The 23953-nt window shown below is 49.9% G+C and overlaps 1 protein-coding gene across 1 annotated transcript; it reads right to left on the minus strand.

Moving 5' to 3' along the window:
* Positions 1-3132: 3132 nt before the first annotated feature.
* On the minus strand, positions 3133-23383 carry LOC100280205 (uncharacterized). Its single transcript, NM_001366123.1, has 20 exons — positions 23220-23383; positions 23046-23115; positions 22548-22590; positions 22166-22243; positions 21967-22051; positions 21794-21876; positions 21604-21661; positions 20006-20116; positions 19693-19750; positions 19422-19518; positions 17296-17331; positions 17072-17208; positions 16145-16215; positions 16016-16069; positions 15732-15874; positions 15486-15632; positions 15063-15293; positions 14871-14930; positions 13354-13572; positions 3133-3684 (listed from the first exon to the last, which is right to left on the minus strand). Exons 1-20 carry the CDS (start codon positions 23338-23340, stop codon positions 3550-3552), a joined length of 2037 nt encoding a protein of 678 aa, NP_001353052.1. The 5' UTR covers positions 23341-23383; the 3' UTR covers positions 3133-3549.
* Positions 23384-23953: the final 570 nt, after the last annotated feature.

The following is a 23953-nucleotide window of genomic DNA, read 5'->3' on the forward strand; positions in this document are numbered from 1 at the left end:
GAGGATTTGGCGAAAGCTCTTGATGATGAGCGTCATCTCCTCGTTGTCGAGCTTGGAGGCGTCGATGGGGAGCCTACTCGACGTAGACTCTTTCTTCTTCTCCTCCGTCGCTTTGAAGGCGACGGGTTGCACCTCGGGTGTGGAGGTGGCGCCTCGCTCGATGATTTGTTTGGAGCCTTTGATCATCAACTCAAAGCTCACAAACTTTCCTATCACTTCCTCGGGAGACATTAGCTTGTATTTAGGATCACCACGAATTAATTGTACTTGTGTAGGATTAAGAAAGACAAGTGATCTTAGAATAACCTTGACCATTTCATGGTCATCCCATTTGGTGCTCCCGAGGTTGCACACTTGGTTCACCAAGGTTTTGAGCCAGTTGTACATGGCTTGTGGCTCCTCCCCTTGGTTGAGCATGAATCGACCGAGCTCCCCCTCGATCGTCTCCCGCTTGGTGATCTTGGTCACCTCATCTCCTTCGTGCGCGGTCTTGAGCACGTCCCAAATCTCTTTGGCACTCTTCAACCCTTGCACCTTATTATACTCCTCTCGACTTAGAGAGGCGAGGAGTATAGTAGAGGCTTGGGAGTTGAAGTGCCGGATTTGGGCTACCTCATCCGAGTCATAGCCTTCATCCCCCACAGATGGTTCCTACACTCCAAATTCAACAATGTCCCAAATGCTAGCGTGGAGTGAGGTTAGATGGTGCCTCATTTTATCACTCCACATACAATAATCTTCATCGTAAAAAACTGGTGGTTTGCCTAGTGGGACGGAAAGTAAAGGAGTGTGTTTGGAAATGCGAGGATAGCGTAAGGGGATCTTACTAAACTTCTTGCGCTCATGGCGCTTAGAAGTGACGGACGGCGTGTCAGAGCCGGAGGTGGAAGGCGACGAAGAATCGGTCTCGTATTAGACCACTTTCTTCATTTTCTTCTTCTTGTCGCCACTCCGGTGCGACTTGACGCGGGGAGGTGATTCCTCCCTCTTCTTTTTGCCGGACTCTCCCGATGGAGCTTTCCCGTGGCTTGTGGCGGGATTCTCGCCGGTCACCATCTCCTTCTTGGCGTGACTTCCCGACATCACTTCGAGCGGTTAGGCTCTAATGAAGTATCGGGCTCTGATACCAATTGAAAGTCGCCTAGAGGGGGTGAATAGGCAAATCTGAAATTTATAAACTTTAAGCACCACTACAAGTCGGAGCGTTAGAAATATAATCGAGTCCGAAAGAGAGGGCGAAAACAAATCACAAGCAGATAAGAGCGGATGACACGGTGATTTGTTTTACCAAGGTTTGGTTCTTGCAAACCTACTCCCCGTTGAGGTGGTCACAAAGACCGGGTCTCTTTCAACTCTTTCCCTCTCTCAAACGGCCACCTAGACCGAGTGAGCTTCTCTTCTCAATCGATTGGGACACTTAGTCCCCACAAGGACCACCACACAATTGGTGTCTCTTGCTTTGATTACAAAGATCTTGGGAACAAGAATAGAGGAAGAAGAAAAGCGATCCAAGCGCAAGAGCTCAAAAGAACACAACAAAATTCTCTCTTCTAGTCACTAATTGCTTTGAGTGGAATTGGGACTTGGAGAGATTTTGATTCACTCTATTTGTGTCTTGTATTGAATGCACTAGCTCTTGTATTGAGTGTGTTGGCTGAAAACTTGGATGCCTTGAAGTGTGGTGGTTGGGGGTATTTATAGCCCCAACCACCAAAGTGGTCGTTGGGGAAGGCTGCTGTTGAAGGGCGCACCGGACAGTCCGGTGCGCCAACCACGTCACCCAACCGTTAGGGTTCGACCGTTGGAGCTCTGACAAGTGGGACCACCGGACAGTCCGGTGGTGCACCGGACAGTCACTGTTCACTGTCCGGTGCGCCTTCTGGCGCATGCTCTGACTATGCGAGCGCAGTCGCGCACTGTTCACTGTTCCTGTAGCTTTTGCAGACGACCGTTGGCGCAGTTAGCCGTTACTCCGCTGGCACACCAGACAGTCCGGTGCTACATCGGACAGTCCGGTGAATTATAGCAGAGTGGCTCCCCAAATTCCCGAAGCTGGCAAGTTCGGAGTCGATCTCCCTGGTGCACCGGACACTGTCCGGTGGCACACCGGACAGTCCGGTGCGCCAGACCATGGCAGCCTTCGGTTGGTTTTGCTCTTTTTATTTGAACCCTTTCTTAGACTTTTTATTGGTTTGTGTTGAACCTTTGGCACCTGTAGAACTTATAATCTAGAGCAAACTAGTTAGTCCAATTATTTGTGTTGGGCAATTCAACCACCAAAATCAATTAGGAAAAGGTTTGACAATATTTCCCTTTCAAATATACTATCCTTCTATGGAATCAATGTGTTGATTAATATTCGCTACATATTTATCATTGTTTATTTTTTATCAATGACAAAGCATATGTACAATCTTATATATCTTTTAAGATATGTAAACGTCCACTTTTGGTGATGCTAATAAAAATATAGAATAACATATAATATTTTTGGATATCAATGCATTTTATCACTATTTTAATTGCGCACAAATTTCATGTCATTAGTGTTAATTTGTGAGATATGGGGTTGATGATATATATGTTGTTCGTTTTTATGTAATCATTGTGCACTAATATTTATCGAATAATTTATACGCCGTCATAATGCACGAGCACATACCTAATAATAATATATATATGTTATCTAATCTAAAGATCAGTAAAAATCGACAATTTGTATTCACACCATGAAGATTGAGGACTTGGCAGTTCTAACTCTTGTAATAAGGTGTTCCCCTGTTTCTGATTACTCGTTGCCTCGTTGTTTATCATGTCCCTTTCGCTTCAAGATCACAGATCACTCACACTTGCAGACTCCAGATAGCCTAAAGAACAGTCTGGACGCAATTGCAGATCAATAGCACTATAAGAAAATTTGAGGCACAAAAGAGTTGGGGATAAATAATCCGAGATGAGGTTCTACTAGCAGGTGCAGGGAAGATCAATCATGAATCAAGTTTGGGTGCCTGGCAATCCGAGCTCATGGCTTGTATTCAGGGCAAAGGCTGCTCAATGTTTGGGCATTGACAGCGTCTGAGAAGGTGTTTGGCAACCTGCAGTTTGATTCAACTGCAGCGAACGCGAGTGGTATGTCTGAAAAGGGATTATTATTTAAGAAAAATAAAAATAATAGTCCGTGTCACGACGTTAGCCGAGTTTTGGCTCACGACGAAAATACCTGCCGGCTTACATCAGACATGATGTACGTTAACACTCTGTCTACCATTGTTTACTCCATTCTGAGACCACAGGTTAACACTCTGTCTAATAGAGAGGCTTGTCAGTTTTCAAGCAGGTGTCAACAAATACGTCCCTGGAGTCACGTCACAGGGCAGCTGAAGCATCGGAAAGATGGCAACTGGATTACTTCAGTGGTCCAACTGTTTTCACTACATCGGTTATACTCTGTTCCATTTCCCAAAACTAAGGCCACCGCACTACTATGTAGTTTACTTAATTTTAAAACGTCTTTGCAGTACGTCAGGTCCAAATGTAAGAAGCGAGTCATTAGTCTGAATCCGAGCTTGACATTTCCCACTGACGAGCATCTTTTGGGTCGACGTCTGGGACAGAAGGTTCACCGAAGAGCGACGTGCTAAGCTTCGGACGGGGCCTCTTTGCCTTGTCTTTCCGAGCTTTCTCCTGTGAGATGACACTACATACTGTCAGAGTTCTGAATGCTGAGTAACAAGTCAAACATAAACATACTTTCTGCAGTGTTAAGAACGTAATGTTTCGATTTGCTAGGAAAACAAGTAGGTTTTATGGAATGCAAGAACCTTCCGATCAAATACTGTTAGACTACCCGTCTAGGGTTTGTGTTATTCCATGTGTAATGACTGTTATACCCCTGTGTAATGGGCCTTGGCCCAGTTACTCTCTCTATTTAATATCACTCCCAACCCCTGATTAGGGTATGGGCACACATTCCAACATGGTATCATAGAGCTAGGGTTAGTTTTTCCAGCCGCCATCCCTCTTCTCCCGCCGCCGGCACCCCAGCCGCCGGCTCCCTCTCCCTCCCAGCCGCCGGCTCCACAGCCGCCGGCCTCCCTCTCCCTCCCAGCCGCCGCCGGCACCCCAGCCGCCGGCTCCCTCTCCCTCCCAGCCGCCGGGCTCCCTCTCCCTCCCAGCCGCCGGCGCCGGACCGCCGGTCCCCTGCCCAGGCGCGGAGCGCTTCTCTGCCTCTGCGCGTCCGCCGCCGTCCCTCTTCCCCGACGCGCCCAGGGCCCCTCTACCCCTGCGCGTCCGCCGCCCCCGGACGCCGCCGCCGGACTCCCTCGGCCGCCGGTCTTCCTCCCCTGCGCGCCCAGGGCCTCTGCCCCTGCACGCCGCCGCCGCCGGCCTTCCCCCTGGGAGCGGCGCCCGTCGTCCCTGCGCCCCCTCGACCAGGCTCCTGGCCAGGCCACGCCCCTGCCCCTGCAACCCCGCCGCCATGAACGCCAACACCACTGCCGCCACCGGCACCATCACCCCCGCTGCAACCGGCAGCGAGCCCGCCCATGGAGGGGCCCCGTACATCACCGGCCTCGGACCGCTCCGCGCTTCGTCCCCGCTGCCCCTGCATCGCACCTCCCCGCCGGGCTTCCCCGCCTTCGCTTCACCCACCTGGAGTCATCGTGTCGCACCCTCCACCATCCCCACCACCGACCCCCCGCTCGTCAGCACCCTCGCCTCGATCCAGGCCGCTGTGACGGCCTCGCGGGAGCGCGAGCGCGCTGCCTCCCTCGCCCTGGAGCGTGAGCGTGCCCTGGGCGCTGCTCTGACCACCCAGATGGCCACCACGCAGCGTCTCCTCGGCCACCCGACTCTCGCCGATGCGGAGCCCCCAGAGGACCCCCACGCCTCCGACCTCGACGCCGACCTCATCGCTGCTCTCCACGCTCAGGCCGCTGGTCTGCACAACATCCGGGCCCTCGTGTCCGTGGTGTTGGATCCGGCGTCTTCCCACTACCCCCGCTGGCGAGGACAGGTCCTCCTCACGCTGCGGCGGTTCGTCCTCGACGATCACGTCCTCGTCGACCACGACGCTCCACCGCCTCGCTCCTGGTGCCTCATGGACAGCGTTGTCCTCTCGTGGCTCCACGGCACCATCACCGTTGAGCTGCAGGACATCATCCGCGATCAGGCGGACACTGCTCGCCAGGCGTGGCTCGCTCTCGAGGACCAGTTCCTCGGGAATCGGGATGCGCGGGCGCTCCACCTCGACGCCCAGTTCCACCTGTTCTCTCAGGGAGACCTCTCCGTGGGAGAATACTGCCGCCAGATGAAGGGCCTGGCTGACTCTCTCCGCGATCTCGGCGAGCCAGTTGCCGATCGTACCCTGGTGCTGAACCTCCTGCGTGGCCTCAGCCCCCGCTACGGCCACCTGAAGGCTCTCATCAAGAGGAGCGTGCCCTTCCCCACCTTCCACGCCGTGCGGAACGAGCTTCTCCTCGAGGAGCTCACCATGGCGAATGAGGCACCCACTCCTGCCTCGGCCCTCTACAGCGCTCCCACCAGTGGTCAGCCGCCTTCAGGGGGCCAGGCCACCCGTCCTCCGTCGACCGGGGCTCCCACCCGCCCCACTCCTGCCGTCCCGGCGGCCCCTCGTCCGACATCTACGACCGACGGGGGTCGTCGCTCCCGCAAGGGCGGCCGTGGGAGCGGCGGCTCCTCTCGTGGTGGTCCCTCCGGCCGGGGTGGCGGCCACGCGTGGCCGTCCTTCTACAACCCCTGGACCGGGACCATCGCCATGTGGCCGGGCCAGGCACCGAGTACCCCCCGTCCTCCGGCGCCCGCCCTCCTGACTACACCTCACTACGGCGCACCTCCTTATGGTGTTCCCGTCGTGCCCCAGGCTCCGCCCGCGCTCCTGCCCCCGGGGACCCACACCTCGACGCCTTGGTCCCCGCCGGCTGGTGGTTGGGACAGCACCTCCCTCGCTGCTGCTTTCAGCACCATGGCGATGACCCCACCCCCCTCCGACTGGGTGATCGACTCCGGTGCCTCGTACCACACCACCCCCACGGCAGGCACGCTCTCTCGCTCTCATTCCCCACTCCCCTCTCACCCATCCTCGATCGTCGTTGGAAACGGTTCCACCCTGCCAGTCACCTCAGTAGGTGCCTCGGTTCTCCCTGGGCCGTTTTACCTCAACGATGTTCTCGTAGCTCCCCACATCACCCACAATCTTCTTTCTGTTCGTCGATTCACTACTGACAACTCCTGTTCCATTGAGTTTGACCCCTCTGGTTTTTCTGTGAAGGATCTGGCCACCAGGACCCTTCTCGCCCGCTGTGACAGCTCGGGGCCTCTCTACACGCTCCAGCCCTCCACCGCCGGCGTGTCTCCACCTCCTGCCTTGGTCTCCACCACCTCCTCCACCACATGGCATCGACGTCTCGGCCATCCTGGACCCGACGTCATGACCAAGATTACCAGTAGTCTCGATCTTTCATGTAGTAGGGGACATTTTGAGGGTCTCTGTCATGCTTGTCAGTTAGGCCGACATACTCGTCTCCCATTTACTACTTCTTCTTCTCGGGCTGAGCAGGCTTTTGATCTGGTTCATTGTGACCTTTGGACCTCCCCTGTACTCAGTCTTTCTGGTTATAAATATTATCTGGTGATTTTGGATGATTTTTCCCATTTTCTCTGGACCTTCCCGCTTCGGTTGAAGTCGGACACATTCACCACCCTCACACACTTCTTCACCTGGGTATCCACTCAGTTTCGTCGCCCGGTCCGTGCTCTGCAGTGTGACAATGGCCGCGAGTTCGATAACAACGCCTCTCGCTCCTTCTTCCTCACTCATGGCGTCCAGTTGCGTCTCTCGTGCCCCTACACTTCTGCCCAGAACGGCCGCGCCGAACGCATGATCCGCACCACCACTAATATGCTCCGCTGTCTCCTCTTCCAGGCGTCTCTCCCTGCCAGCTACTGGGCAGAGGCCCTGCATACTGCCACCCACCTCCTCAACCGTCTTCCCTCGAAGGCGGTCCACCACCCTACCCCCCACTTCGCCCTTTACGGCACAGCCCCTTCCTATGACCACCTTCGCGTGTTCGGCTGTGCCTGCTACCCTAACACTTCCGCTACCGCTCCACATAAGCTTTCTCCTCGCTCCACCCGCTGTCTATTCCTTGGCTACTCCCCTGACCACAAGGGGTACCGGTGTCTGGACCTCACCTCCCACCGCATCATCATCTCTCGTCATGTCGTCTTTGACGAAGATGTGTTTCCCCTTGCTGGCTCCACCCCACCCACCGATCTTGCCTCCCTCCTCGAGTCCGATCCGATTCCTCCCCCACCTTCGGCTCCCCGTCTTGCGCCGTTACCTGCTCCTCGTGCGGCCCCCACGACCTCTTCTGCGCCACGCGCGGCCCCGTCGACCCCGCCTGCGCCACGCGCGGCCCCGTCGACCCCGCCTGCGCCACGCGCGGCCCCGTCGGTCCCGCCTGCGCCACGCGCGGCCCCGTCGGTCCTGCCTGCACCACGCACGGCCCCGTCGATCCCGCCTGCGCCACGCGCGGCCCCGTCGACCCCGCCTGCGCCACGCGCGGCCCCGTCGACTCCGGCTCGCTTCGCCAACCCCGCCCTCGTCTACCATCGCCGCGGCCACGCCACTACCTCGGCACCCCCCGACGCGTGCCCATCGACGGGCGCGGCCCGCTTCGCCGACCCCGCCGTCGTCTATCACCGCCGTGAGCCGGCCCCTCCAGCCGCTCCCGACGTTCCGGTGGCTCACTCCGAGTCATCCGTTTACCACCCGGTCGCCATCCATCGCGACCCCGGGCACGTCCACCCGATGGTGACTCGACGCGCTGCTGGCGTTCTCCGCCCCGTCGACCGGCTCATCCTGGCAGCCGCTACAACCAGCACTCCACCCGACGCTTCCCCGGTACCCTCCTCCGTTCGCACTGCCCTCGCCGACCCACACTGGCGTCGCGCTATGGAGGAGGAGTACGCGGCCCTCTTGGCCAACCACACTTGGGACCTGGTGCCGCGTCCACCAGGCACCAACGTGGTCACCGGCAAGTGGCTATTTCGCCACAAGCTGACCTCAGACGGCTCCCTCGACCGCTACAAGGCCCGTTGGGTCCTTCGGGGCTTCACCCAGCGCCCCGGAGTGGACTACGACGAGACCTTCAGCCCTGTCGTCAAGTTCGCCACTGTTCGCGCTGTCCTCTCCCTCGCCCTCTCCCGCTACTGGGCGATCCATCAGCTCGATGTCAAGAATGCCTTCCTCCATGGCACTCTGACGGAGACTGTCTACTGCAGCCAGCCCACCGGCTTCGTCGACGCTGACCGTCCGGACCTGGTTTGCCGGCTGAACCGATCCCTGTACGGCCTCAAGCAGGCGCCACGGGCTTGGTACAGCCGCTTCGCCTCCTACCTGGCCTCTGTCGGCTTCGTCGAGGCCAAGTCGGACACGTCCCTGTTCATCTACCGGCGCGGCGACGACACCGTCTACCTCCTGCTCTATGTCGACGACATTGTGCTCACGGCATCCACCGCCGACCTCCTTCACCGCACGATCGTCGCCCTTCAGCGGGAGTTCGCGATGAAGGACCTGGGGCCCCTCCACCACTTCCTCGGCGTCACCGCCGAACGTCGGCCTCAGGGTCTCTTCCTCCACCAGCGCCAGTACGCCATCGACATCCTGGAGCGGGCTGGCATGTCTGACTGCAAGCCCTGCACCACGCCTGTCGACACTCAGGCGAAGCTCTCTGAGGACGACGGGCCTCCGGTCGCCGACGCGACGTCCTACCGGAGCCTCACCGGCGCGCTCCAGTACCTCACGTTCTCCAGGCCCGACATCGCTTACGCCGTCCAGCAGGTGTGCCTGCACATGCATACTCCGCGGGAGCCCCATCTCACTGCGCTCAAGCGGATTCTACGCTACCTCCGCGGCTCCCTCGACTACGGCCTCCTACTCCGCCCATCCCCGACGACGGAGCTCGTGGTCTACACCGACGCTGACTGGGCTGGCTGTCCCGACACGCGCCGATCCACCTCCGGCTACGCCGTCTTCCTGGGCGCCAACCTCGTCTCTTGGGCCACCAAGAGGCAGCTCGTCGTCTCTCGCTCCAGCGCTGAGGCCGAGTACCGTGCCGTGGCCAACGGCGTGGCCGAGGCCTCCTGGCTGCGCCAGCTCCTCCACGAGCTTCACAGTCCCCTCCAGCGCGCCACCCTCGTCTACTGCGACAACGTCAGCGCGGTCTACCTCTCCACCAACCCCGTGCAGCATCAGCGCACGAAGCATGTGGAGATCGACCTGCACTTCGTCCGCGAGCGTGTCGCTGCCGGTGACGTCCGCGTTCTCAGCGTCCCCACCACGCTTCAGTTCGCCGACATCTTCACCAAGGGGTTACCGTCGAGTGTCTTTTTAGACTTCCGATCCAGCCTCAACATCTGTACAGGATAGAGTTGTGACTGCGGGGGGGTGTTAGACTACCCGTCTAGGGTTTGTGTTATTCCCTGTGTAATGACTGTTATACCCCTGTGTAATGGGCCTTGGCCCAGTTACTCTCTCTATTTAATATCACTCCCAACCCCTGATTAGGGTATGGGCACACATTCCAACAAATACCACTCAAGTGTTTTTTTTGTGTGGAAACAAATGAATAATGGGAAAGAAAAAAATAATGTTTGAAAAAATGGCAGGAGATCTGCCTTTCAATTAAGATAGGGAAGAGGTTATGTACATACTTAGAATTAAAAAGAAGCACGCTCCCAACAGGTAACCGGGCAGCACTAAGGTGCAAAAGAAACCAAGGAAAAACTCTACGGTTCTACACATCCCAAGTTAAGGCCCTTTGTCGTTGTTCGATGTCTTCTTTCACTCTAGAGGCAACTTGCACTGCCGTTTCGAAAACACCGTTGAAGATTCTTTTGTTCCGTTCTTTCCAGATGTTCCAAATAGTGTAAATCACTACCCCATTGAATCGCCTTCTCTCACTTTTTTGAATCCTGGCCTGGGATTCCTCCCACCACCGGATCATCTTGCTCGGCTCCTCTAATGGAGTGATTAGATTTTCGTCGAAATGCCCCCAAGCCAGGGTGAGTGACCAAACTGATTTGGCAAAGGGGCAAAGCAATGCCAAATGGATACAAGTCTCCAACGGCCCATTACAAAGAGTGCAGTGATCTTGGTGAGGCCAGCCCCTTTTTGTAAATTGTCTACGGTGAGAGCTTTTTCCACTGCCATTGTCCATGCGAAAACCTTGCACTTGTTTTCAGCATGTGCTCTCCACCTTAGGCTGGACCGGAAAGGCCTCAAGGAGCCTCTAAACTGGACACGGTAAGGTGAGGAGCGGAGTATGTTCCGTCTGCCGTCCATCTCCATAGAATGGAGTCCCTCAAGCCAGGCGTAAGGTGGGTGTCCTAGGTTCTGATCCAAAGGGAGACGAACTCCTGCATCTGGGTTGCAGTGGTGATTCGTCCTCGCAGCGCGTTGATCCAGTGGTTATCCCGGAGCTCCATGAACACCGATCTGTTTTTTGTCCTGGATATCGCAAATAGGCTAGGAGCTAAGTGGCATGGCGCTTCTCCATCAAGCCAAGTGTCATGCCAGAAACGGCATCTATGGCCATCTCCAACGACGACCCTTGTTGAGGTAGTGAAAAGTGCTCGATCAGTGTCGTCCGTCGGGGTATCCATGCCAGCCCAAGGCTTGGTATCATCCACCCATTCCTGCCATAACCAACGTAGGCGTAAAGCCCTGCCGAATTTATCAAGGTCTGGTATCCCTAAACCGCCCAAGTCCTTCGGTCTTGTGACCGTTGCCCAATTCGCTAGGCAGTGGCCCCCGTTGGTGTTTTCTTCTCCTTTCCAGAGGAAGGATCTTCTGATTCCGTCGATTCTCTTACGAGCCCAGACTGCGAGCGGGAACACCGTCAGATGATAGGTTGGTATGGAAGAGAGGACCGATGAGACAAGAGTGAGACAGCCGGCACTATTCAGCCACTTCCCTTTCCAGCCAGGGAGTCTATGAGCAATATGTTCGATGAGCGGCTGAACGTGCACTTTCTTTAGAGGGCGTGTATGGAGCTGCAGGCCAAGGTAGCGGCATGGGAAAGATTCTCTGATCCCATTGAAGGGCTCAAGGACGTGGTCTAGCTCGATGTCTTCACAACGTATTGGATGAACGGAGCTTTTTCCTAGGTTTATGCGGAGACCAGAGAAATGGCCAAAAGCCTGGAGAATCTCCATGACCGCCTGCATGTCTTGTCTGACCGGGTTTAGGAGAATGGCAGCAGCATCTGCGTATAACAAGGTTCTCCATCTAGCCGTCTCTTCAGGCAACGGGGAAAGTGTGCCATGGTTGGTTGCAAGGTCAAGTATGCGTTGCAGAGGGTCCATAGCTAGGATGAATAGCAAAGGCGAGAAAGGGTCTCCCTAACGCACCTCCCTGCATGGAAAAGCTTTGGGCCTGGCCGACCGTTAATGAGCACAGAGGAGGTGGCCGTGCGGAAGAGAATGGACACCCATTCGCGCCACCGCTGACCAAAGCCCAAAGCACGCAGTACTTCGATGAGGTAGCTCCAGTTGATTGTGTCAAAAGCCTTATGAATGTCGAGCTTCATGAAGAGTGCAGACGTCTTATGTCTGTGCATTTCCCTAATGGTGGATTGCACGTAGAGGAAATTATCATGGATGCTTCTCTTCTTGATGAAAGCACTCTGACAGTTGGAAACCATATCATTTAGGTGGGGGCGAGTCTGTTGGCCAGCAGCTTGGCGAAGATTTTAGCGATGCTGTGAATAAGGCTGATGGGCCTGTAGTCTGTGATTCTGAGAGCCTCAGCCTTCTTTGGGAGCAGGACAATATTAGCTGAGTTTAAGAGCTCGAAGCCTTGGGAGTTTAGTTGGTACAGACAGTTGAGTGCGGCCGTCAAATCGTTCCCGATAGTGTCCCAGCATGCCTTAAAGAAGGCACCCGTGTAGCCATCAGGGCCTGGCGCCTTGTCGGACGGCATGGAGAAGACGGTGCGCCGAATTTCGTCATAAGAGAAAGGTAATTCTAGGTGTTGGAGGTCCCTCGTCTCGTAACCTAGCGCCTGCCAATCAATGGTCATGGTTCTAGTTGCTGCAGTGCCCAGGTGCTCACTAAAGTAATCGTCGGCCATCTTTTCTTTCTCATGCTGTGAGAAGACTATGCCATCCTGGGACTGTAAGCATTGGATGTAGTTTTTCCTTCTATGAGCATTTGCTTTCAAGTGAAAGAGCTTGGTGTTGGCGTCTCCACAGTGAATGTAGGTGAGCCTAGACCTCTGTCGCATTCTCGATTTCTCAATGACAGCCAACCCCGTGCTACGGATTTTGAGGCGGCGCCTTAGATCCAACTCCTCGGCGGTGAGAGTCCTGGATTCCTGCGCCAATTCCAGCTGTAGGATGATCTCTTTGGCTATGGCCAGCTGCAGTCTTGTGTTTCCTATTTTTCCTCTTTTCCATTTTTTAAGGTTCTTGGCCACTCTGGATAGCTTGATATGAAGCCGCTTGATGGGCAACGTCGTGGACAACGGCCTGTCCCAAGCCTCCTGTACCGCCTGGAAGAAGCCGTCCATTTTTGTCCAGAAATTTTCAAAGCGGAAGAAAGGGTTGTGGAAGTGCTCCAAATCCCCTAGAAGCAGGAGAGGTGTGTGGTCAGACATGAGTGAAGGCAGGGAGTGTAGAAAGCATGCTGGGAAGAGCAGTTCCCATTCGGGAGTGCATAGCAGCCTGTCAATTCGAGTCATTGTTGGATTTTGTTGCTCATTACTCCAAGTGAACCGACGCCCGTTTAGCTTAATCTCTGTCAGCCCCAGATCATCAATGGTCGACTTGAAGGAGGTCATTAAACGGCGGTTGAGGTTGGAATTATTTTTATCTTCCGCCTGATAGATTAGGTTGAAATCACCAAGGATTAGCCAGCGCCCATGCGACGGTGGGTTGATGTTTTTGAGTTCCTGGAGGAACTGCATCTTGTCGTCATCGCTTTGAGGTCCGTACACCACCGTGATTTGCCACTGAATCGCATCCGCGCGCATAGAAATGGTAGCGGTTACCGCATGCGAAGAGAGATGGATGTTAGATAGGTCGAAAAAGCTCTCATCAGTGGCAAGGAGGATGCCGCCTCTGGTTTGGGTGGCAGGCAGAGTCGCGAAGGAGTTTGCAAAGTTGTGTCCAACAGTGCGGGTGACCATCATCGCATCAACATCTTGTAATTTTGTGTAACTGATTGATCAACATTAAGAAAATTGAGCATAGACATGGGGAGAACTTCAAAGGTTTTTGGATCAGTAAAAAAGATAATGCTCATCAAACTTTATATCAAACATGAAATTACCTGTCGAGTACTTTGAGTGGGTGTGTTGTTCCTGAACCATAATATTCCCATAGAAATACATCCGCACATAAGCAAAGTTGAACCAATCATTGGGTGGGTTAGGTAATCTTGGAAATGGAAACCGATGTTCTCTTTTAGACTTTTCCCTGCTGAGCGGATACTTTTAGAATTCCATGCTTTGCTTGTTTCCTCTGGTACAAGATCTGGCACCTTTGAAGTCTACACGCACAAAAGAGCATTGCAAAGATTAACGATATGGGGGATATGGTATACACTTTGTGCAATGTGATTGCCCTGAAAACATTATTTTCAGAAGTGAATGCATTTTCGTCCCTGGTACAATCAACGTTAAACCTTAATCGCATATAGTAAGCCATGGTAAATTTTTACTGCTAGTGCCAACAAGTTAGATATTCTAGGTGCTTGGGTAGATACAACAGGTGTTCATACAAAAATGGTTAGAGGCAACTTGTATCGACCAAATAATGTTGACTGACTGTTGTCAAAAGCATGAGATACATTGGAGAAAAAAGACCGATTCTCGGCTGCAGCGGTAGCTCCAATACTTGAGGAGTGCTACAACACGATGAAGGAATTTCCAGTGGCCTCAGATTGAGCACTGTGATAGAGAGCAAATCAAGTTGCCCATGAGCTGGCATGGAAACTTTTATTTCATAAGATTTTTTTTATTTGGGTAGATTCACCCCCTAGTTTTCTTTTCCATGTTTTATCAAATGACGTAACACTGTTATCAGATGCATAATAAAGCTTGCCGAAAGGCTTATATAAAAAAAAGACAGGATCAAGTAAGGCTCTGTTTGGAAGCAACCTAGTTTTTAAGAATCCAGTTTTTATTTCCAGTTTCTAGAAACGGGTTTATAAAAAAACTGGTTAATAATTTTGGAACCACCCCAGCTTTTAATAAACTGGCTTTAGCTAGGGGAGGCTAGCTTCTTGGTTTTTAAGAAACCGAGAATCCAGTTTCTATAAATTGAGGCATAAACTAGTATGTTTGGAACCACTCCAGTTTTCATAAACCAGTTTCTTGAAATCTGGGTGCTTCCAAACATGCCCTAAGACAAGCCAAGCAATTCATTCAGTCATTCTTTGGTCTATGTGAAAGTACATTCCATTTCTTATATATTCTTACCCCCTTTCATTTATGGATACATGCTGGAGAGTGAAAAGGTAATCTAATTCAAAATCATTAATGGAATGAACATTCTTGAAGTCTACATGTCTAGCTAACCTTGTACACAATAACATAAATGTTTTTTCTTGTAAAACTATCGATTCAACTAGGCAAAGGTCCAGTGCAACATCCTGCAGATTTTTACAAAAAAATAATCTTGTATTCCCTACATTCTAAATTATAAGATGTTTTAGCATTTCTAGATACATAGATTTTGCTATGCGCTTAGATATACACTATGTTTAGATACAGATAAAAAATGTATCTAGAAAAGCCAAAACGTCTTATGATTTAGAACAGAGGGAGTAACATGCAAGAGACTTACAAAGTAAGGAATTTCTCTAGTATCTCCATCTTTGATAATCTGAGAGATCCACCTATTTATCTGGAATATTAGTTAAAAGAGGTATAGAATTAGCATTTAGCAGTGATCTTTTAGTGTTGGTGTACCTAACCTGACATAATTATCAGAAGGCAAAGATAATGCACTAGAAGGTAGGAAACCTTAAATTCTCACCTCTTCAATTTCAACTGGGCCCTTGTACCTTGCCACTAACTGGGACGCATCAGCATGCTGTCCCTGGAGAACATCCACAAGATTGTTCTTTTTTTCAGCTTTCAGTGCCTCATATGTTGCATTTCTTTGGAATCGAACAATAAAAATTTCAGGTTTATCATTGTCATCTCCAAAGTCTCGAGGGCCACAGGCTCCAGTATAATCAGTGGCAAGGTAGAAGGCACAAATTTGCTGTGAAAATATATGTTTATTATGTTATTCGTATTTACAAATATAATAAGAGCAATAGAGCTGGTCCTAACAAATCAATCTACACCTGCAAACTAACAAGAAATAACATTCCAAACTGGATGTTATCCAATCCCGAAGATGACTAGATAATAAGAGATAAATAGTAAAGTTTGAAATTATAAAGCAGTCTACCTTTTGTACTTCTCCATCTAACCAAACAAAGGTTAACCTATCATCTTTGAAGGCAGTTGCAGCACTTGATGTCTCTACTGAATTGTCAACGTTCCCAGCACTTCTGTCAACATCACCTAACAATTTGTCTTGAGCCTTCCGCAAAATCTAGTTTCAAATACAAACTAATATGCTTAGCAAACTAGTAATGAAGCTTATTCAGATACCATACCAATTTGCGCATTACAATTAACTATGAAAACTTACTTGTCTCTTCTTGCTTAATTCTGCACCTGGACGACCAGCAACAATTACACAATACCAAATTGCTGCATCATTGCCAGCACGTGAATGACCTCTAGCATCACAACCCAGTTCCAAAGATGTGTCACTTCTTAGCTGTCGCAGTTCTAAACAAGAAGTCAAGAACAGTAAAGGAGTGAATGTGGTGATAAAGAAATGTTTTGTTTCATTTAAGGAAACTGCAACCTAAACAATATTACACAGCTTGACAATTCAGTGCAATTGGTTCAGAAACTGTTCAACAATACCATGGTGCTTGTGCTCCTCCATCATCTCTATGAACTCTGACTTGCTAAAAATTCCTGATTGGGAGGTCAACAATCAGCATAACTTCCTTCCGCATTAAAAAAACAAACTTAAGGGGGGAGGAATCTTGCCATGGTGTACAAAAGGCGTTGTGCCTGGCCCCTTCAAGAAAACAAGTGCTGGAGCCGATTCCACCCCTAACCTGATCCAAAGTAGACAAGATTGTGTAACCAATTTTACCATGTGTACTAACAGATGGGACCATGGTAATGTTTTGCTTCATTAAAATGCAGTAGCTCAATGCTCACTGATGTTGAAATCAGTAACTCACATGTTTTTTATGCTAGGAAGCTAGTATTTATGATATCAGAATTCAATTATCAGACTGTAACACTAACTATCTGATTAATGGTTTCTCTGGAACCAAAAAATGGGAAACTTTTGAGTCAAGGGAAAAGCAAAGGATCAGGAAATAAATCATTGACAAAGTTGAGTTGAGACTATTTTTGAACTTAAGGTTGGATGCACCACCATATGTAAAACCTACTCGCATGAAATGGTATGTCCGTATGTGCAATAAGACTTCATCAATAAAGATGATCATAATAAATACTATATAATACCACCGAAACAATAAAAACGGAAACATGGGAAGGACATGTTCAGGCAAACAAAAGAAATTTGGTGATTATTATCCAATATATCTAAATAATTCTTAGTTGGAATATATCTAAATATTATATAATGTCATCTGAGAAAATTTGATGATCAATGACAAGTAGCTAAGTACGAAATAATTACTGTAAATAGGAACTGATGACCAATTGTGTAAAATGTGCAGATTCTGCTGAATGAATTTCTGCAACTAATAGACTTAAATGCTAGTACATCAGCTAATAGACGTAAATTGCATCAGCTAATAATTTTTTCATATTTATTTACTCACTATAAAAGTATATATAATATTAAACTGTTATAAACAACTAGCATTAATACATTATACAAAAGCATGATTTATAGATAAAAATAAGCTGCACAAAAACTCAGAAAGCACATACGAATTCCACCAAATCTGGGATTCGTCTTCTCTCCATAGGACAAATCCAAATGATGAATAACTTGAATACTCTTGGGCAGCTTGGCGAACGAATGGAGCAGCACGCTCTCCAGTACTTGAGAAAAAGATAGTTTTGACCTGCATAATGCATCCAAAGATGGCATGAGCAATTGTGAGTAGCCAAAAGCCTAAAAGGTAAAGGTGCTTCAGCAAAAGCTATTCAACCTTATGATTGCCACTCTTCCCAATGAATTGGGGGCCCTGAAAATAAAGATCTGCATTAGAACCATAATTCCTAAGGTAAACCTATCGAACGTAGCTACAACTGTTGAAAAATAACACTGAACAGGGCAGAGATATGCAAAACAACAAGAACAATACATAGAGGAGTTTGTCGGTTGGTTACTTTTATGGTTACTAATTAGACATAAGGATTGTGCAAAAGAAATTGTGGTGCAGATTCATATTCATGATTCAGTAGGTCACATGGATATTAGTTACTAACTCAAATAATAGATAAAATTTCCAACAGGCCTTCAATTTGCTAATTTCAAATATTTAGAAAGAACACATCTGTGGGAAAGAAAAGTGCTTGATGTATTGCATAGGAGATGAGGTACAATATATAGACTACAAGACCCTAACCCTACAGTGGTACCGGCCCACAGACACACACAGTCTAACACCCCCCGCAGTCGCAAAGAGGGCACCACACACGATGAGACTGGAGTAGAAGCCGAAGGTAGGAGCCGACGGGTTGAAATCCCCTCGTAGTCGCAGCGTCGTGAAGGTGCGAATGTTGTAGCTGGAGTAGAGACCAATGTAGACTCCGAGAAGACGATAGCCCCTGGATGCCGAGTTAGCCGAATTCGAGATGGCCGTGGTCGGGAGACACAGCAGTAGCATGTTCTTCGCGAGGGGTCGACGTTCGAGCGTTAATGATCGGCGAGGCGACACAAAGGGACAACAACAACCTCAGGGCCTTCTTGCTTCGTTCCGCGGCCGGTCATCGAGGAGCCTCGCCAGGGAGGCCGGCGACAGCACACGCTTCTGCGTCGGACAGGGTGGTCACACTCGCGGCAAGAAGGGGTATCGGCGGATCAGGCCGGGAAGGCCACGACAGCGGCGGATCCGGCCAAAGGGATGACGGACCCAGTCGCGAAGGCCGCAACAGCGTGGATCGGCCAGGAAGGTCGCGGCAGCGACGGAACCAACGATGGCGGCGATGAAGGGGGAAGGCGACGGGGCGTTTCCAGCCGGGCAAGGGCCTGCGCTGGGCCTGACAGGGGATGTGTGACACCGGTGACAAGAGAAGCGTGAAGAGGAGGCACTGATGGGTGACGGCGCAGTCAGAGGTGCCCGGTCGTCGCGGCCATCAGCGCGGTCCGAGGGTCAGCCTGCCTCTGTCAGCGGATCAGGGCGGCCAGTGTTGGGGAGGGGAGCGAGGTCGCCTGGGGCGACGGCCACCATGGGCGCAGCAGGAGAGGAAGACCCACCGGAGCCGCTACAAGCGCTGCGAGAAAGCAGAGGCGGCCTGAGCCAGCGGGGCTGTCCTCGCAGCAGAGAAGAGCGTGGCAGCAAGGGAGACCGTGGGCCAGGCAGTGTCGTCTAGGAAAGTAGTCATCGACACGGAGGGGCCGACACGCCGTGGCCGGGGATGGGGGTCGTAGCTGCGCCTGCTCGCACGTCAGTGATGGGCCAGTTCGGTGGCCGGAGGAATCCGAGTGTCGTGGCGAACCCTGGTCGGCGGTGACGTGTAGGATCTGGGGGTGGGCGTGCGGGAGCTCCATGGGCGCTGGCCGGCGACGAGGGAGGATGCCGAGAGGAGGACGAGGTGGCCGGCATCCTGGGTGTGGACGGCGACTGGGGTCGGAGGCGGCTTAGAAGAGGAACCGCGAGGACGATATCCACCGTGCGAACGCAGCTCGGCCAGGCGGTGTGGGTGGAGGTCCTCGCGGGGCGTATCTGAGCCGCCGGTGGAGGGGCGGCGTCGGCGCGAGCTCCATGGGCGTTGTTCGGCTTCGGGGGCGAGGGCCGGTGGCTTGGAAGGGGAGCCGCCCCGGGAGGGAAGACGAACCTCCCGGGGACGGCAGAGCGTAAGCAGGTAGGCCGGCGGCTAGGTGTTCACGGTGGCAGCTGATACTCAAGAGAAGAGGAAAACCCTCATCTGATACCATATGGGAATGTAAAGTGCTTGATGTAATGCATAGGAGGTGGGGTACAATATATAGACTCACAGAACCCTAACCCTAATGGGTCGACAGCCCGGCAGTGGTGCCGGCCCCCACACACACAGTCTAACAACATCTATATAGAATAAATTAAGATATAGAACTAATCATAAGGCTCACCAATGTCTCCTTTGAATAGTACAAGATCCGAGGCAATCCTACAACTGATGTTGCAACCCAATCAACAACAGAATCCACAAAAAGCCCACCTGGGTACCTAGGCATAGAAAACATGGCTATTTAGATCGCCTACCAAATATGACATGTCTTCAGCACAGATGGGAAATGGTGTGGCATAAAATCTCATCTTGGGAATGCTGATATAGCAGGAAAAGAAGAGTCACAGACTTAAATATGATCAGGAATCTGATAGTCTAGCCAAAATAGTCACCTCATGTAACAGGATGGACTTTTGCAGTTAGCAGGGTATGCAACAAGTGTTGGTACACCTGCACGAATCAAATGAGTATGGAATGAATGAACAATAACAAAAAGAATACATTTTTTTCTCAACAGAAAAATGAGGACAGAACTTCTCCACTACCAAAAAATAGCAATCCACTTCCCTTACTGACCAAAATCCATGTAACAAACTAACAATGTTTCAAATAGAGGGTCAATATGTTGAAGTGGATCACCTGTAAAACCTAAACTAACTTAAGTTTGCATCATTATGACTAACAAGACTTGTTGCATTGACATACCATTACGGAAAAATGGCCGTTTCGAGAACCGTTTTTCGGCGAAATAACCAGCCACTTGTGAATCACCAACTTCTACCATAGCAGTTCTGACAATTCCATCCAATTGAGTGCCTAGACCATGCAATCAAATATTATGAGGAGGGATCAAGTAGGAGAATGACTTGGAAATTCTAAATTCACAATGTTTGTTAGTAGTTATTGTTGGCAACACCAAATAATTTCTAAAGGAACAGAAAATATTGTTGAGTCGACTCAACGGCCAAATGATCCATAAAGTACCGCTCAGACAAAATGTTAAAATTTCAAAGCTTGCTCACCTAAGGAATAATCTCAGTCTTAATTAACAAATTCAAAGAAGAGTGACTGGAAGTGACAAAATTTATAGCATCCAGGTACTTCAGTAGACAAATTCGATTATATCAGTACATGCCTTTTTCATAGCACACCACATGGCAGTGCATTAAATAGTAACTAATGTCTTTTCTAGACCTGAGTACCTGACCCTGCAATTTACCGCAATTCCAATTTTCATCATCCTTCAATATCATTAACAGCTAACGTCGATGCAACTTATCTCATCTATTAAGTTGTATGCACTGACCAGTTCAACCCAAAATATTAAATAGATGGAAGAGATGGACAATTCACTTATACTCCAACACTCCCCCTCACATCCTCAGACCTCAGGCATTGAATAGAAGCGAGCAGCAATTATTTTTTTATCTAATTGCGGTAGCCAGGATTAACTTGAGGCATCTCCGCATCTAGCTTCGATACCATATTAAGTTGTATGCACCGACCAATTCAACCCGCTTAAGCTGATATGGAGAGGTGAATAATTCACTAATACTCCAACAACATCAATAGTAAATAAATTCATGTAAGACTATTGGTGTGAAGCAACAAACAAAACACATCAGCCAAATGTGTAGACCTACAATATGTTGCATTTTCCATTAAGTTTCTAAATGTGTTGGTTTTTGTTGGAGCGAAGGCCGGCCGCCCCCCTCGCTCGGTTCATTTTTAATGTGAACAGAATATGTCGCGGCGGCTGGAGAGCCGAGTCTACCTCAATCAAGCGAAGGCTTTGGGACAAAGGGATCAATCAGGACATGTGAAGGCCATGACGGGACCCGAAGACCCGACGCCCTAAGGCGAAGGCTGCAGCCATTACTCGCACATGTCAATGAAGGGGGCCAATGCGGCGCCATGCTGGATTGTTCAGCCCCACGCTTCAGTGAGTCTAGGGTAGTGTTGATAGTATGTCAGTCCGAGTTGTACTTAACCACGTTTTAATGACCCGTAATGCCCCCTTGAGGGGGGAATATTATGGGGATAATGTAGGTAACCAAGGGCATGATTCTACTAATGAGGGTGAGACCACCCCCTGGTTATCTATAAATACCCCTGCACTGTACCTTGACGGGACAGGCGGAAAAACATTGTTTCTCTAATCCGTCGTATTGCTAAGCATCAAAGTGTTCCCGTTTCCCATTGCTTGGACCCACTTGGCCACGTGTCAGTGAGTTCCAACAGTTTTCTTTCCAAACGAAGCAACAAATAAAAAATACCATCCAAGTCGGAACAAAGAAACACACCAATTTGCTTCCAGTACTCAATAAATTGAGCACACCGAGGACTCCCCTTTGAATATACCTACAAAAGAGAACAAGAATCAGCAGTACGTTCGGTGATTCCTTCCAGAAGAAGATACTAACAACATGCATAAGTAATGTAAATAAAATAACGGAAGGTTAATTGGTTACAGAGTTTAGCATAAAAACTAACAAGTATGATTAACGGGTATTCTTCACTAATAGCAGACATGAACGACTCATGTGTGAGTACATTGAAGGCATCATCGATCAAACCTAGGAATTGAAATAGTTTTATGTCAAACACAACAAAAGCAAGGAAATATATCAGTACAATTGACAAGCGATTAGATAGGCGGAACTTACTGACTACAGAGTCTTTTAACAATGGAAGATCAATTTTGAGAAAGTGCACCATTTGATATTGTTCTTTGACTCTCTCAAGGACATCCTACCAGATGGAAGGGGAAAGCTCTTAGACCGATAGGGAAATAGAAGTGATAAAAGTGAAGAAACTTTCAATTGATAGACGTGCACGTGAACAGAGAGGAGGGAGAGTGGTAACCTTATGCTCATCCAGTCCAAAAAGATCATAGTCCCTCTTTAAAACTGGATTTGTCAACAGCTCATATGCATAACGGATCTGTACGGACAATCAAAGAATTGTGAAGTTTCATATTAATCTAATAGCAAGCATTGGGGGGGGGGGGGGGGGGGGGGCAGAAGAAAAACTGAATGGTAGTTAGTTTATAATCTCAATGATTCTAAGTTGAATGACAGGTGTGAAAAGCGTATGACTACATAGATACATGAATGGTGAATCCACTATGGAAAGTTATTGCCATGTCTAGCAAGTAGAGGCGATTCTTACAAAATAATCACTATGTTCTATGCAAACATTACCAACTACCAAGTCTAGTAGACTGAGCTCTAGATTTTGACCTCACCTTTATAATATCAACAGTTGGTTGGTGACTCGTTTCAGATAGCCTGAGTTAACATCGACAAAAGGTTCACTCAGATTTTGTAAAGGAGGTATCCAAAAGAATAAAAGCAACCAGTACAGATAAGCAACAAGCGAGCAATCATCCACGGTATCTTACTAATTTCCCTCAAACGAACAGTATCTTACTAACACTGGAGTGGCAAAACGAGTGATATGTCTGTGCGCTACCTCGATGCTGGTGATTCAGTCAAGCACTAATCATGTCCAAACAAACTCTTTCGTTCCATATACGTAAAGGCAGATCAGACGAGATTTTGCACACACGCAGAGGGAGAGAACCATGCACAAGTGCAGAAACACCACCAAACTAGTAAACCATACCCGTTACGACTCGCAATAGTCGAGAACTGCACTTCCCACAACGAACCACACAGAACAAGCCCCACTTCCAAACCAATTCAATCAAAAGCTATCAGTAAGTCGCATCGATCGCACTCACCACTCCTTGGAGAGCGACTCGTATGCCTCCACGACCCGCTCGACAGACGCGAACCTCTCCACTCCCAATACTGCAAACCACACAGCACGACCAATCCACACCAGTCTCAGAAGTCAGAACGCGGCCGAATCGGAGAGCGCGAGGCGGGAGTGAGGACGGCGGAGGAGCTCTCACCGTCGTAGTGAGTGGGCGGGAAGTGGCGGGGCAGGACGAGGACCTGGAACAGGAATCCGGCGGTGAATAGGAGTATCGGCAGCCAGTAGCGGCGCACCTGCGCCGGAATCTCCATCGCCATCGACGGAGACGGACGGCGCGGGCGGAAAAGGCGAAGGTATCGGGGTTTGCGTGGGGGCGAGGGGTTTGCTTTGGTTAAGCTTTTTCTAGGAGGCACTTAGATTAGTTCGCGTTCAAATAGAGGATAGCATGGATCTGTGTATGGAAGGTCCAGCACTATCTCAAGTAGTGCCCCTATTTCACACGCAGTCCCTATTTCAAAAACAATAAATCTCCCTATTTCAAAAACAATAAATCTATGGCACGTCCATATAGAAAAAGTCCACCGAAGATAACCTAAAAATGCCGAAGCGTGCAGACACGGCGGTGGCGCAGTGGTATATACTATGGACAAATCTAGGTAGTTAATTAGTGATAGTGATTGAGGGTGCAAATGCAACTCTTATAAAAACATAAACGGTGATTATATGACTACAATTCCACTGTGTATACACCTTCTATGGTATAAATATATACACTACTCATTTTTTGTTGGAACATATTATGTACGAACCAACTCACTGATGTGAATCATGCAAAACAATACAATAATGTAGATGGGATACATTTTAAATCAAGTCTTCTACCTATTTGCTATTTTTCCTATTTTGGGTCAATTCCTTGTATGCCATCGG

Source organism: Zea mays, chromosome 2 (genome assembly GCF_902167145.1).
Source record: "Zea mays cultivar B73 chromosome 2, Zm-B73-REFERENCE-NAM-5.0, whole genome shotgun sequence".
NCBI classification, from domain to species: Eukaryota; Viridiplantae; Streptophyta; class Magnoliopsida; order Poales; family Poaceae; genus Zea; species Zea mays.

Excerpts from the sequence above, each read along its gene's own strand:
- LOC100280205 (NM_001366123.1), bottom strand. The coding sequence starts at position 23,340 with ATGGCGATGGAGATTCCGGCGCAGGTGCGCCGCTACTGGCTGCCGATA. Across the intron at positions 23,116-23,219 it reads CCCGCCCACTCACTACGACG|TATTGGGAGTGGAGAGGTTC; the intron begins GTGAGAGCTCCT and ends TGTGGTTTGCAG. Across the intron at positions 3,685-13,353 it reads CCACTCAAAGTACTCGACAG|GAGAAAGCTCGGAAAGACAA; the intron begins GTAATTTCATGT and ends GTCATCTCACAG.